This window comes from Equus caballus, chromosome 22, assembly GCF_041296265.1.
Source record: "Equus caballus isolate H_3958 breed thoroughbred chromosome 22, TB-T2T, whole genome shotgun sequence".
Taxonomy (NCBI): Eukaryota; Metazoa; Chordata; class Mammalia; order Perissodactyla; family Equidae; genus Equus; species Equus caballus.
This window is the reverse complement of record NC_091705.1, coordinates 29,354,143-29,370,710: the sequence shown is the minus strand read 5'-3', so window position 1 is coordinate 29,370,710 and position 16,568 is coordinate 29,354,143. Positions and strand designations below refer to the sequence as shown.

General features: G+C 43.3%; 1 protein-coding gene across 6 annotated transcripts in view; it reads right to left on the bottom strand.

Moving 5' to 3' along the window:
- The window catches only part of RPRD1B (regulation of nuclear pre-mRNA domain containing 1B), an 86,353-nt gene that overhangs the window by 31,155 nt on the left and 38,630 nt on the right, over positions 1–16,568 (bottom strand). For 3 of the 6 annotated variants that reach the window (XM_001502406.6, XM_014735150.3, XM_014735149.3), the window contains one exon: positions 2,814–5,443. The exons of the other annotated variants lie outside the window; for them this stretch is intronic. In XM_001502406.6, coding sequence (XP_001502456.1) covers positions 5,294–5,443 — 150 coding nt within the window. In that variant the 3' untranslated portion in view covers positions 2,814–5,293. Of the gene's footprint in view, positions 1–2,813; positions 5,444–16,568 lie in introns of those variants that run through there. 6 annotated transcript variants of the gene reach the window in all.

Genomic DNA, 16,568 nt, shown 5'->3' with positions numbered 1-16,568 from the left:
TCTAGGACTGGGGCTGCGCCCAACTCAGCCACCTCTCCCTTGCTCCATTATCAAAGCACTTGGCCATTTCATCCTCTAGATTTTTCCAGGCAGGGGTCTTTCCAGTCCACCAGATCGCCACCCTACAGGGGACACATACTGAGCTCCACTGAGGCCCTTTTCCCTAGCCTTGAGGTAACGGGCAGGTGGCATCCACTGCTCTCCTTAGGGAGACTCAAAGCACACAAATGGCTCTCTTCAAAGAAATCCCCACTAAACATCCTCTTCCTTCAGCTCTAACTCCCCTTTCATACCCTCAGTGTGGGTAGGGGACTTTAAGAGGGCTACAGGTTTTTGACCATCTCCATGGTAAATACACATATGGTACAGGTATGTGGGACCTATTGCTGCCTTCTAAAAAACATCTATTTAATCTCTTGGTACATGTGCATTTAAATACCTACATTCATTAATGAGTATATAACAGCTATCATTGAGCCCCTAATTTGTCCCAAACATGGCACTAGGCCCTTTTTACAAACATCTCATTTAAACTTATTAATAGGTATGTTTGTAACTACTTTGATTTATCAATTTCATAACTACAAAGTCATACAGATAACCAGCATTTAAAGATCTACGGAGTGCATTATTAATAATAATATTCTCAGGGGCCGGCCCGGTGGCGCAGTGGCTAAGTTTGCACATTCTGCTTCTCAGCGGCTCGGGATTCACCGGTTTGGATCCTGGGTGCAGACATGGCACCACTTGGCACGCCATGCTGTGGGTAGGCGTCCCACATATAAAGTAGAAGATGGGCACGATGCTAGCTCAGGGCCAGGCTTCCTCAGCAAAGAGGAGGACTGGCAGTAGTTAGCTCAGGGCCAGTCTTCCTCAAAAAAAAATAAATAAATAAAATAATATTCTCAGTAGAAAGAAATATTCTGAAAGCCTAGCCAGAGAGCCATAGAGTCTAGATCTGGAAAAGACTTCAGAGGTTAGTCAACTTCATTCATTTCCTTTAAGAAGCAAATGAGGTCCCAAAAGGCTGAGGGACTTGCCCAAGGTCATCACAGTGAGAGATAAGTTGTGGGTTATCACTTGCCACAGCTGCCTCCTATTCGTAAAAAATATTAAATAAATTCAGATTTATACTGCTAATTTTAATATTTATCAAGCCAGTGATGGAAGTGAATTTTTAATGCAAAATAACTATTTCAGACTCTAAAAAATGGAATAAACTGAGCTTTCAACACTACATAAACCTGTAGGAACCCAATCTACTGTACAGGAGAATAACAGATTCTTAATTGAATCTGTGCTCAGAGTGGAAGAATGATTGTGAAATGGAAGACCCGCAGCGGTGGCGATGAGAGATGAGTTTAGCTAGATGAACGACCATAGGAGAAGGCTGGAAAACAGCTCTAAGAAAGAGATGGCAATAAACCAAATGCAGATTGTTTGTGCCTAGAAGAGTGAACTGTCTCTTGTGTTCTGATCCTTATAGCCTACGATCTCCAGGGTTTCATGTACGCTATTTTTTTAAATATAAGTTATACAGCCCAATGGTGATGTTATTAACATATCTAACAAATATTATTGGGAACCTAGGACATGCCATCCAGCATTCTTAGACTTCCGTCGTGCATTCTTCTCAGGCAATACAACAATCATACGCTTTTAGGGCTGGCAGGGAGCCTAGATATAATTTAGTCCAATACCACATTTCAAAGATAAGAAAACTGAGGCCAGGGAGAGAAGTACCCTGCCCAGGAAGCTCACACAGAGAGTTAATGGCTCTAATCAGAAAAGTTAAGCATTTTGACAGATTCATGAACTCTTGGGTAGTTCCATCTTCAGCTCTAAGGACCTCAGAGTCACATTTTGTAGCCAGAAGTGCTAATTAAACGAGAGGAATTATGGATTTACTATCTATGGGTAGGAGTGAAGACATTAACTAGGCCATGAAACCTGGGGACACAGAAGGAGATCTTGTCTCCTGAGATTCACATCTTACATTCAACCTTTCTATTTTCCGACAGAACTTGAGCAAATGCGTAGTCTCAGCCTTCCTAGCTCTGGACCTGGAGCTGAGCGCACGTGGGGGGAGGACCGCGGCTGCTGCCGCTCTCTGCATCATGGGATGAGTGGCTAACCCCACTTCTGCCAACGCTGCCCTCACCCAGCAGAAAGGTTAAAACCATCCTTCCAAACACATCAATTACTTCAGAAGAACCTATTTCAAACCATCTTTCTATTATTTTGAGTTTTAACCAATAATAGTCAGTATGCTTTCATTGAATTTAAAAGCGAAAAGAAGAAAGGAAACCCACAAAAATGTTTTAAAAAGACACACCACTTGGGTTTGCAGTTATCTCACATTTTTCTTTTTACTGTTCAGAGTGGCTTTCACTGTATTGCCAAAATCAAGTCTCTCTCAGGAGGCCTAGCAGTGCGAACAAAAGCGCTGAAATCAAACAACGTCCAGGTTTTAATCTGTCGGAGACTGTGTGGTACTGAGGAAAGAGTCATTTAACCTCTCTGCATCAGTTCCCACTTCTGTACAATGAGGATAAAACTTTGGCGGTACGGTACTTCTCCTGGGTACTGTGTGGATTGCCTAATTAAAGCTAATTAAGCCCCTGGAAAGAACCAGAAAATACTATGTAAATGCTGAGTATTTATGGGCCACTAACAGTCACAAAAATTCCTACGGGACAAGATTCTGTGTAGACAGCAAAATCTCTATTGGTGATTATTAATTACCCATTGCCTACAAAGAAAGCACTGGGTGTTCTGTAACAGGGTGGGAAACAAAACATCACACAACATCATTCAACAACACCATCTTTATTCAAAAATATATATCTATGAGACATTTCAGAATATACTGCTGCCGCCAATGACAGCCTATACTTCTAAATAAAGTCCTAAATTAATATACAAATTTAAGCTTTAAAAATATTCTTTAAGAAAAAAACAAACAATAAAAACAAAGGAAGATTGAAGACTTTCTGAGGAATATGACCTAAAGGAAAGGTCCTTTGAGGCCTACCGATGCCCTAAGTAAAGAAGAAAAAACACAAAACAAAAACCACCCACCCCGCCCCACCAGATCACTTCATACAGAGGGAAAAACGTTCACTTAAATTAAACAAATGGAGGAAGCACACTTAGAGAGGATGTGGGGAGAAGTCCAATTTAAAAAACAAAAGCATTTCATTTAAAACAACCGAAACTAACTTCCTCACAGGAAGTCCACTAGTAACAGGTGTTAAGAGGCCAACAAATTCATTTACATAATTGCTACAGTTTCATTTCTTGCTCTTGCTGTAAGAATTATGCACCAATTGCTGGTCAAAGACTCAATCAGTTAAAACATAGCAGTGGGTGAAATCTATTATGTTATAACATTTTCATCTAGCTGATCGTATCTACAATATCTACCACACCCTTTTCGTTGGTTTGTGGCTAGTAACATTTTGCTTCCTTGGTGAAAGCATAGAGAAATGTCCAAGACGGGTCTGCTCAGAAACAAGCTCACAGGCAGGACTAAAGCAGCGCATCATATGGGGAGGGGCACATGTGCAGAAACAGCAAAGACTGGAATTTATCTTGCAATTTTAGTAAAGTTACTGCCCTGGGAGAAAAACTTACACAGAGACTCATTAGTTTAATAATGACAGGACAATAGGCAGTATCAATAAGCAAACAACACACAGACCATATTTGAATCAGAAAAACAGCTTAAATGTTACCAGGTTCTACACAGAATTGAACTGAATACCTGCTACGTGTTCTCACTTCATGGCAGGCAGCCTGAGCTTCTGAAGGGAAGCTTGTTACACTTTTTAAAACATAGGTTATGTTTTAACATGTTTAACATGTAAAATTACAAATAATTGGCTTTTTGGTAATCCTGAAAAGAGCAACTCAAAATAATGGAGATTCTGAAGCCCTTTGCACTGAATTCCTTTTTATAGCTTCTAGATTTCAGCCTCTGGGCTACAATTCCTATTACACTATTGGGGCAAATTGTTTTCTGCCCTTTCCAATGTCAAAAATAAGCCTGCCAAATTAGAATGATTTACAGTTAACAGGCCTAACCTTTACTAAAAGCAAAGTAAAAATCCTCTCTAACTACATTATATAGTCATAATGTCAGCTGGCATGATAATGGAATTAAAACCCCAAACAAGTACCCCCATCTTTCCCCCTTCCCCTGCCCGGTGAGCTGTTCAACCACATCTGAGGCAAAGTACTCCTCCTCCTACGGGCACAGGACACGTGCAGCGGCGTGAACTGATGTACAGACAAGTGCACAGAGCGTCATATGTGCAAGGGAGATATTCAAGTTTAGTCACCATACTGTGGACATGTGCCCACACCGTGAATTAAATGTTAGTGTGTGCCCTACTCCCCTAAAGAAAGGGTCATAGGAACACGCAGGCAGAGCCTGGGCTCTCAGGATGCCTGAGCTTCTGAAAGGGGCCCACCAGCACCATTTCTAACAATCGCCCTCAACCAATTGGGGTCAAAAGATCATGTTTTTAGGAACACGCTCTACGACAGTGGGTGGGACTCTCGACAAGTGCAGCCTGGGAAGGCTGTTTGTAGGAACCTGAAGCAAGTAACTTACTTTCAAGTCGTGCCTGTGATGCCTGTTTCTGTCTCTGGACTGTGACTTTACGTCCCAGACAGCTTCGAATGTCACTGCTAGATTCTCTAGCCTGCTTACGAAAAACGCACCAAACCTTTGACAGTACGTCACTGGAAGTAACGTAAGGGAGGATCGGAGATTTGGCAAACTCTTTACGGCAAAGCTGCTCAACAGCTGGGCTCCAACCTTTGGGGTGGATGAGAGCCAGGAAACCCAACAACTGAGAGCCAGTCCCTCAGTGGACGCCTGGACTAAACTTGAACAAGCCCAGCTCAGAAAAGAGAAGCTGCTTTCATGACAAAATGCTGACATGAGGGACAAGATTCTTCTGAAAGCTTCCAGAAATACACATGATTTTCATAATCTTTTCGGGGTAGAGAGGTAAAAATGGAAAATCAACAGGGGCATGAGAGCACAAAGCAGGAAAGTTTGTATTCTTTCCAAACATGAAGCTAACTGGATCCCACCTGCCACTGTTCCGAATTGTGCTCACCAGGAGAGACCAGAGAGGAGAATCAGTCTGTGGTTCTTTCTTGAGGCTGGGGGGCTGGACGGAAAGAGGGATAGAACCAGGGGCTACAAGGTTACTTCCAAACACAAGTTGCCCTCTTCTTTCTGCTGGTACAGATGGCAATCTGGGGCATGACACCTGCCCTAGTCAGTTGAAAACAGGTCACCAGCAGAGGGCAGGGGGGCCAAGCCCCCTGTGACGTTGGGCAGCAATGACAGGTCGGGCAAGCTCTGAATATGAGACTTCAGTTCCTTGCGGACCTGGGTTACCCGAGCAAGCTTCTGTTTATATTCCTAAGGAGACAAAGAGAAGACAATGCAGTCAGGTCTGTGTGTGCTGACGGTCAGGCACAAGGAGCCCAGACAGACGCTCTCGCCCCTTGCTCTCCTTTCTCCCCACCAGATCACCCCTCCCCCATTCAGCTAAACTACAGTGCTAGGGTTTTCAAACTCTCAAAAGGTAAAAAACTTTATGTAAAATAGCAAAGCAGAGTTCAGTACTGGTCATAGTGAATTAAATGGTATTTCACTTAGCACTTGAGATCTGGAAGTAAAAAGTGACATTTTGTATTTGCATCGTCTTTTAATTGGTTCTCATCTATTTGAAAATGCTCTATAAAAATAAAACACAGATGCTTAGGCTTTACAATTATTTTGAGGGTTCCACCTAGACATAGCTAGAAAAATCACTATAAAGCTATACTTTCTGCGTTAAACTTAGAGATTAACCCAGATTTATCATTCTGGCTGACAAGCACTACAGAAGCTCCAAATACCGCACTGCCACTACGTGTGTCCAGGACCTCCTCATTCCATACCGAGTAACTACAGCAAGTCCCTGAGGAGGCCTTCTAGTAGTCTCTCTAAACACGCCAGACTTAGCTTCCATCCAATCACTCCCATGAGAAAGTAAAGTGTGGCACCACACCATCTCCATGACTGCTCAGAGCTCAAGGTCTTCTCGAATTAGCTCCTGCCCGAATGGATTTCTCACAGCTTCCCAACCCCCCATACACAGGCGACGGCCTGCATGGGCCATTTGTTTCCGATTCCCCTCATGCCTGGGGGAATCTCTTTCTTCTCCTGGTCCCAGGGAAGGCCTGTCTCCACTCCTCTGCCCACTTGCTGAGTCCCACCTCTCTCGGAAATCTTTCCTCCTTATCCGGGAGACTGGCCCCCATCTGCACCAGCTCTGGAGTCCTCCTGTGCACTGAGTGTGCATCTGAGCCCTAGGCTGCTCTTAGGTGCTCTCTCCATACGAGTTAGCCTTCTACATTCTTCTAAAATATGACTCCCCTGATGACTGGAACTGGGTATACTTTTTTCTTTCTTCAGCTCCCAGCAAAAGGTCCTCTTGGTAAATCTCTATGGAATGACAACCCTGGGCCATGTGAGGTCTGGGGTTTATGGCCCCCTTGAGGCCTTTCTTTTTTCTCTAGCTGTGGCATCCTGCTCAGTATTTCTGCACGACAAGGTTCCTGAGGCTGGGCCCTTGCTGACTAAAGCCCCCTAACAGAACACATGGGGCTGAGACTCAAAGACCTGGGTCTAGTTCCGGCTCTGACGCTAACTTGCTGTGTGAATGTGGACATGTTCCCTCTCTTCCTTCATCCTCACCTTCCTTATCTGAAAATGAAGGAAATGGACCACCCATAAGATTTTTCTTCCAGTGCTAGAGATTCCTTCATGCCAGACACGTTACACACACCTGGAGAGGCAGAGGGTTTGAGGGTACAAGCTTAAGCACTCTTGGGAGGAGTGATAAGACAGGAAATAAGTTAAATGAAAACACTTAGTTCAAGTTATGAAGACACAGTCCCAGCAAGGAGTGGGAGAAGGGACTTGGGGATCCAGGCAGGGAGCCTCTACCCCAGCATTACTGCAGGCAGCCAGCCTTTCACCCGAAATGAGGGCTGCTCGGACAGGCCATCAGATGAAGAGCCAGGAAGGAAGCAAGCTCTCCTCGCATCTCATTTCCTGCCTATGTAGACTTCACCCCTAAAACATGACTTGTGTAAATGATCAATAATGACTCTCCTAATCAAACTAGCAAGCTTCAGGAGGCCAGGCCCATCTGCCTCACCCAGCACCCACCATGCCTAGCAGTGCGCTGTAAACAGGTGTCCAACACAGCTGCCCAATGAATTAACAAGAGGTAAACAACACATAACGTTATGTATAAGTACCCCACATTAAGTAATCATTACCTTTCATTCTTGAAACTGAAAACTAATCTCAAATGTGAGGATCTAAAATGTCAAAGTTCCCTGCCTTTCCCTCTACGAATGTTTTTCTTCTTTGGTTTTATAGACTTCATCAGAAATTAATAGAGGAGACCAATTCTCTATTACTGGACATGGACTCATTTAATAACTTCTCCTGAATTCCAAGTACAAAAAGGATAAAATCGTTACTGAATAGTTACCCCTTGATCCCTGCCCAAATCCGAGAGATGAAAGCCACCTCGATCGGAACCAACCGCTCTCAGCACCACAGAGTACTTCAACGAAGGAATCACTCAGAACAGACTGAAAGTCACCGAGGCTCTCGTGAGGCAAGCTGGGGTCAGAATCTAAGGCTCCTCACCCTTGGGTGACCCTCAGACTAACTCAGCAAGCCCATCCGAGGTTAAAAAGGAAGGTGGATGATCTGATTAGACACCGCCTTGAGTTCTAAGAACTCTCTCCCAGGAAATCTTGGAAAAAAAAAAAAAAAAGATCGCATTTTGTTCTTGTTTGGGGGCGGGGTTAGTAGTAGCTTAGCATTCTAAACATCACCAAAGAAACTTCACTTTAATCAAAGGAAATATGTTCCACATCAAAGTGCTCTCTTCAAGGCCACTCTGAAAGCTGATGGATCCTGCCCACACCTCCTCACACCACTGTGTGACCCTTTCCAGAGGATTTCTATTTTCAGAGCAGGTGCATGAGCATAGGAGGAGGGCATCACCATAGAAAGGACAAGAGTGAGACTGTCACTGAAAAAGATTAACAACATACAGGCTGCAAGACACAGGGCAATATACAGAAGTCAACTGCTTTCTTATATACCAGCAATGAACAAGTGGAAGTGGAAATTAAAACAAATAACCATTTACATTAGCACCAAAACAACGAAATACTTAGACATAAATCTAAGAAAACATATACAAGTTCTATATGAGGAAAACCACAAAGCTCTGATGAACAAACAAAGAGCTAAATAAACATTTGGATGTTCCATGTTCATGTACAGGAAGACTCAATATTGTTAAGATGTCAGTTCTTCCCAACTTGACCTACAGATCCAACGCAATCTCAGTCAAAATTGCAGCAAGTTATTTTGTGGTTATAGACAAAGTGATTCTAAAGTTCACATGAAGAGGCAAAAGACAGAATAGTCAACATAATACTGACGGAGAACAAAGTCAGACACTACTTGACTCCAAGGCTTACTACAAAGCTATAGTAATCAAGATGGTGTGGTATTGGCAAAAGAAGAGAAAAAGAGATCAATGCAATGACAGAGCCCGGAAATAGACCCACATAAACACAGTCAATTGATCTTTGACAAAAGAGCAAAGGCAATACAATGGAGAAAAGACAGTATTTTCAACAAATAGTATGGGAACAACAGGACATTCACATGCAAAAAAACAAATCTAGGGGGCCTGGCCTGGTGGCACGGCGGTTAAGTCTGCAGCTCCGCTTCTGCAGCCCAGGGTTGGTTCAGATCCCAGGCATGGACCATACCACTTATCAAGCCATGCTGTAGCAGGCATCCCACATAGAAAAAAATAGAGGAAGATGGGCACAGATGTTAGCTCAGGACCAATCTTCCACAGCAAAAAGAGGAGGATTGGCAGCGGATGTTAGCTCAGGGCTAGTCTTCCTAAAAAAAATACCAAACTAGATAAAGACCTTACACCCTCTACAAAAATTAACTCAAAATTACAATGGAGAAAAGATAGTATTTTCAACAAATGGTACAGGAACAACGGGACATCCACATGCAAAAAAAAAAAATCTAGATAAAGACCTTACACTCTACAAAAATCAACTCAAAATGAATCACAGACCTAAAGTAAAATGGAAAACTATAAAATTCCTAGAAGATAATATAGGAGAAAATCTAGAGGATGTATGGTTTGGTGGTGACTTTTTATTTATTTATTTATTTAAGATTTTTTTCCCCCTTTTCTCCCCAAAGCCCCCCGTACATAGTTGTATATTTTTAGTTGTGCAACCTTCTAGTTGTGGGTCCATCTAGTTGTGGCATGTGGGATGCCGCCTCAGCATGGCTTGATGAGCGGCGCCATGTCCGCGCCCAGGATCTGAACTGGCGAAACCCTGGACTGCCAAAGCGGAGTGCGCAAACTTAACCACTTGGCCACGAGGCTGGCCCCTGTTGATGACGTTTTAGATACAACACCAAAGGCATGATCCATGAAAGAACTGATAAGCTGGATGTCACTCAAATTAAAAATTTCTGCTCTATGAAAGTCACCGTCAAGAGAATGAAAAGACAAGCCACAGATTGAGAGAAAATGTTTGCAAAAGACAGCAAGTGTCATCAGGGAAATGCAAATTAAAACAGTTAGATACCACCACACACCTATTTGAATGGCCAAAATCCAAAATACTGACCACACCAAATTGCTGAGGAGGATGTGGAGCAATAGGATCTCTCATCCACTGCTGGTGGGAGTGCAAAATAGTACAGCCACTTTGAAAGATAGTTTGGCAGTTTCTTATAAAACTAAATATACTCTTACTATATACCATCCAGCAATCATGCTTATTGATATTTACTCAAATGAGTAGAAAACTTAAGTCCACACAAAAACCTGCATATACACGTTTATAGCAGCTTTATGCATAATTGCCAAAACTTGGAAGTAACCAAGACGTCCTTTAGTAGATGAATGGATAAACTGTGGTACATTCAAATAACAGAGTATTATTCAGCTCTAAAAAAAAATGAGCTATCAAGCCATGAAAAGACATGGAGGAGCCTTAAATGCACATTACTAAGTGACAGAAGCCAACTGTATGAGTCCAACTATACTACATTTTGGAAAAGGTAAAACTATAGAAACAGGGGTTGGCAGGGGGGATGAACAGGTGGAGCACAGAGGATTTTCAGGGTAGTGAAAATACCATAATGATGGATACTTGTCATTATATATGTTCAAACCCACAGAATATACAACACCAAGAGTGAACCCAAATATAAACTATGGACTTTGAGTGATTATGATGTGTCAGTGTAAGCTCATCAATCGTAACAAATGTACCACTCTGGTGGTGGATGTTGATAATGGGGAAAGACCATGCATGCGTGGGGCAGAGGGTACAATGGAAATCTCTGTATGTTCCTCTCAATTTTGCTGTGTACCTAAAACTGCTCTAAAAAATAGCTTTTAAAAAAACGACCTATGAGCCAAGAGGTTTAAATACATCAGCAAGGGTGACTAGGTATGTACCCTGAATACTCAAATATAGGTAAAGATTGTTTTTAAAACTGTTAACACATGTGCCTGCTTAATGGGGAGAGTTGAATGACCTAGCTTAATACCTTGAGGAGAGAATAGCAGGTCAGAATTCAGGGCAAGCTCTGATTAGGTCAAAGTGAAGTTACAATAACTTTACAGTCCGCTAAATAGATCCAGTAACTGAATCTGATCTCCCACCTTTCCTTTTTTTGAAAAAATAGATTCAGCTTTTCCAAATGAAGTCATCTATAAATGTTGCCATCGACCAAAATAATTAAGAGTGAATCCAAACAACACTATCCCCCAAACACAACTCCAGGCTTCAGCTGCGTCCCAGTTCTCCCCTTCTTATGCTCCCTAGTCAGGCCATGTCTCCCTCAGCAGCCGTCTTTCCAGTTATTCTCTTTGGTTCTGGACAAGTGAAGGAGACAGGCCTCAGGCAAATCCAAGAATCTTTTTTCTCAACCTACCAGCCTACCTTCTGGCAAAAGTGTTTTCCACAAGCTCTGTTGCTACAAGGTTTCAAATCGTGTTCTCAGCAACTCTTGCTCTCAGAAGAAATCCAGGCTTCTTTTCATGATACTACTAAGACCACCTTAAATGTGATGAGACCCATTCAAATTCTTTTATTTAAGTGTGCTCTTTAATATACCAAGTACCACTCAGGTAGAGAAATGGTATGGCAAGGTGGTCACATGCTCCTTGTTGAAAATACTTTACCCTTGCAATAGAGGCCTGAGCCTTTAATCTGACACGCCATGCTGTCTGGTACAGGGATTCGAGAGATCAGGCCCTGCACAATTCACACGGGCAGGATGACACTGCTGAGGTGCTCCTGCTCATAAACCTTCCCCCCCACCAGCTGATTCATCCCAACCACAGCTCACATGGCTCTCTTTGCATGTCTTGTCTTCAGACACTTGCCTTTCCTCCACTACCAATCTTAAGCAAGAGAAGATGAGGCAAACACCCAAGTTTTCCTCTCCTGCTCCGCAAAATTTACACCGGGGCGGTGGCAGAGGTGAGGGGTGGAGTTGAATCCTCCATTTGGCTATACGCACCAACTGCAGCAAATCCCACCTCACCCCAGAGGGGCCATGGAGAGCCATGAAACACGTAATCAGACTTGCTGCTGCTACCCTGTTTCAGGATCCCTGAGGAGAGGAGATGGAGGAGAAGCGGGCACCTGGGATAAAGCCGCCTGCGTTTATTTGACTGCCAGGAAGTGTTTAAAATGTAGACGGTAAGGCCGAATGTGCAGTTCCTAGATAATGCCTAGGATTTACGCTCCTAGTAAGATTTGCAACCTCACCTCATGGATTCTCCAAACTCGCAGGAGAAAATGTGTCCAACATCCCCCTGCTGCCTATGGATACAGCTGACAGCGTGAACACAGACCATCACGGAGCACCAAGACAACTGGCTGAAGGGAGCAAGGCTTGCACATTCTTTGCCTTTTTTGGTTAGAGCTGTAAGCCAGACCTGACAAGCTGCAGATAAGCTCTGGGATAAGAGGGTTAGAAATGGCAGGGGCTGACACTGCAATGACCTTTCTACAGGAATTTCATTTTCAAAACAAACAAAATTATAAGCGCTTCCTCTAGCAATGCATGTAAGAAATGCTGATCAAAATGTAAACATTGTTGAACCTATTTTTTCTTGCCAGGAAGTATTTACACAAGAAAAATTATGTTAGAAATAACACCACAGGCAAGGGCTTAACTTGATGAGACAAGATTTCCAGTATCAAGACTCATGTTTTCCTTTATCCTGTTCTGTTGTGCTGTAGGACATATGGGTATATAAAAATCACCCACTGCTTGGCTACTCCCAATTAAGAGTCATAAAGGGTTATTACGCAGGGTGCAGTTTACGAAGGGCTCTGTTTTAAAGGTGAGCTGCCACGCTGAATTTAAGTCAAAGAGCTGCTTCATCACATGGAGGTTGAGAGCTGGGCAGAAAAGGGAAGCTGACCCTCACCCTAACATTAACACTCCACCCCCTCATCGCGCCAGCAGGCTTACCTCTCACCAGCAAGGCCCACAGGATCGACACTGAGAAATCACAGCCTCTACTTAAACCACGAGGAATTAATTAACAATTTCTCTCTCTCTCTCATTTACTTTTTAAGGAAAACAAAATATATAAATATTTGGACTGAAAATAAGAATGTTGCTTTTAATGTTTCTGGGAACAAAAATCCATCGGTGACCTGTACCTCTCTCCCAGCCAGCTCCAGGCTTCTATATGACTTAGTAGAAGCTGCAACATTTCAAAACGAGACATTCTGGGGTGTCGCAGCAGGGCTGGAGGTGCTGAGTAAGATGCTGGGGGAAGATACAAAGAAAAGAGGAAGTTGTGGCTCCAATCCCAGTGCTCAGCGCCTCTCAGCTCCATTGCCAAAACCAGTAATAAAGGTACACACAAAGTAATTCCCAGAAGGGAAAACAACAAAAATGGCTCTAATTTGAGGAATGTTCTCAGGGCAATCCAACCATCCACTGGAGGAGTCAAATGGTAATGGGCTTCTTAAGCTTCAAATCGTACCACAGAGTATTTTCAGGGTCCTTCTTTCTCCCCAGAGCACCCTCTACACAAAAGGTTTAAGTGAGCTTCTATTGCCACAACAAAAACCCCCTTCTGACAGAGATCTGCAGGAGGGAAGAAGAATAAGAAGTTAGTGTCTAAGGATCAGCCCAGTGGCATAGTGCTTAAGTCCATGCGCTCCGCTTCAGGAGCCCGGGGTTCACGGCTTCAGATCCCGGGCACTGACCTGGCACCGCTCATCAAGCCATGCTGTGGCGGCATCCCACTGACAAAAACCAGTGGAAAACTGGCATGAATTTTAGCTCAACGACAATCTCCCCCAAGCAAAAAGAGGAAGATTGGCAACAGATGGTAGCTCAGGGCCAACATTGCTCATACACACACAAAAAGTTAGTGTCTACACGTAACTAAACTAATAAAAATGAAACTAACAAAAATAAAACCAATTTTAGGACTGGGCAAATTTTCAAACCCTAATGTAATTATAAAGCTAAAAATTGACAATTTAACAGATCTCCATAAAATGCTTTAAAAAGATACTTATTTAACAATAGACCTGGGTCCTTCAAAAATGCTTACATTTATGCAATGGGTCCCTCATCATATAAAACCAGGTAAAATCAAAATACTAAAGTACAAGAACTATTTACTATTTCTAATTAGTTCTTTTTTTTTTAAGTTAACCGTCAAAAATGTAAGCTTTATACAAATAACAAAGCCCCCACAAACTGGCTTCCTTAACAACCATTTTAAGAGAAAACCAGGTTATTGTTGCTGTGCAGACAAACATCAAAGCTGCAGACCTTTCCATTGTTTCTCTTTTTGAGCCAAATCCTGGTGGAGGCAAGCATTTCAGGAGGGCAGCTGAGAAGCAAAGGGCAGAAAGGAAAAGAAGAGTTTTCACACAAAATAATTTTAAGCAATGTTTATTATAATTTTAAGTGCTAGAGGGTCTGCCTGGGGCCTGGCAGCCTGTAGGATACTGCACTGCATTTGGATATAGCCCTCTCTACCATCAATAAAAAGACTTCAAATCCTTTCCATTAGCAAACAAAAAGGGAAGGAAATAACATTTCCTAGCTCCTCCCAGCACAGGGAAGGAGAGAAAAAAGAAGAGTCAGAAAATCCAAGTTCAAATCCTGCAGTGTGACACACGACTTCACCTCGCTGGGCTCAGTGTCCTCACATATAAGAGAAGAAGGGAAATAATGCCTATGCCATGGGGCAGTTACAAGATTTGAATGAGACGAGGCACTCGCTCAACTGTTCAAAGCGAATTAGCAGATCTAAGGGGGAAAAAGGACAATCACACTTCTCACCTTCTATTAGTTTATGAGCAATAGTTAATCTTCCTGATTTATATGTTAAGAAAAGACATGTAGAATTGAAGAAAAAGAGAATTACTAATGGGATACAAAATCCTTCCTTCCACAAACCAATGAGCATGTCCTGAAAATTTAGCACATTTATCAGAAGCTGGCTTGAGAAAATGAAAGGGCCCTTGACTGGGGGGGGAAAGTCACAGAATTTTGTACCTAGGTGACACCATAGTCTAACTCCATCAACCTGAAGGCCAAGAGAGAGGAAGGAATTTGTCTAAAGAGTAAAGCCTTGATCTCACGGGAACATCTTCCATCTCGAAGGAGTCCCCATCAAAGATATGCCCTGACCTAGCCTGGAGATGGAGCGAGCTGCAGCGGTACCTGCCACCTGAAATCAGGATGCTATGCCAACCATCAGGATGGGGTTGGGAATGAAAGAGGGAGAACATAGACATGATTTTATGGTCTGGTCAGGGAAATAACCAAATAACCAAATAATACATGAACAGAATGAAAACTATGTGATGCTCTGAAGGAAAAAGATAGGAAGTTATGACAGTATACATGGGAGGAGGAGTGGAGAGACCTGGCTTTCTGGGCAGCAGGTCTCAGGGAAATACTGTTTGACTTGGGATATAAACGAATGGGAACCACCTAGCTAAGTATAACTGGTGGGAAGTAAAGGGAGGAAAGGGTTCTAGGCAGAGGGAACAGCACATGTAAAGCCAGAGATAACAGAAGGCCAGCACAGACAAAAGGCAACGGGACCTGTAAAAGATATGGCTGATGAGATCAGCAGGGGCCAAGTTACGGTCGGGGGTTGGGGGGCGGGGGGGTCGTACATGCAAGGATTTGGGCCTATATAGTAGGAGCAATGAGAAGCCATTTAAATGTTTAAGCAGGGGAATGACATGCTCAGAGCTGCATTTTGAAACATCAAAGGGCTGCCACGTGAAGAATGGATTACAGGACAGAAGAACAAATGCAGATGGATCAGCAATGAGGCTATTGCAGGGGACCAGGTGAGAGATGATGAGAGTATGAACTAAGGCGGTAGAAGTAGAGACAGAGACGAAGAGAAGGAGGACGGATTCAAGAAAAATTGAGGAGATAAAAATCACAATGGCTTGGCGACTACTCCAATGTGGAAGACAGGTGAGGGAAGGTCATCTGGCAGAGGCACAGCAGAGGAGCTGAGGGAGAGACTGGGACAAGGGGAGGCTGACCTGACCGATGTGGGAGGTGGAAAAAATGGGAGAGAGACAGCACTGATGGCCTAGTGGTTACAGTTCAGTGCTCTCACTGCTTCAGAGGCCCGGGTTCAGTTCCCAGTTGCAGAACCACACCACCCGTTTGTCAGTAACCATGCTGTGGTGGCGGCTCACAAAAACTAGAAACACTTACAACTAGAATATACAAGTATGTCCTGGGGCTTTGGGGGCAGGGGGCAGGGGGCAGGGGAGGGAGAGGAAGATTGGCAATAGATGTTAGCTCAGGGCAAATCTTTCCCTACAAGAAAAAAGAAAAGGAGAGAAACACCAAATGAGGTCTAGTGTTTGGTTTTGATGAAGGATAATGTCATTCTCCAAGGCAGGGAAAGAGAAGGACAGGAAAGGTGAGAAGGAAGAAGACCGTCTGTTTTGGCCATATGAAGCTTGAAGTGTCTGTGGAAATAAGATACATGGGTCTGAAGTTCAACGAAGGGTCTGGGCTAAAGACTTAACCATCAGCATGCAGGGGCAGCTGAAGCCACTTTAAGGATGTCACTCAAGGAAAAGGTCCAGAATGAGAAGAAGCCTAAAGGAATACCAACCTTTACAGCACAGGAATGAAGAAAAGCTTAAAGGACAAAAAAATAGACTAAAACCATCAAAGGGTGGTATACAGAAACAAGAGAAGGAAAACACACAAAGGGTAACAAATAGTATTAAATGCTACAGAGAGGGCCAAAAAGAAAAAGGGAGATGAGAGACAGAAACTGAGAGGATCTTCTGGCTTTTGAGATATGACCACTGGTGGGGCACTCCTCCGTGGAATGTAGATATGCATGCCAAGCTACAACAGGTTAAGAAGCAGA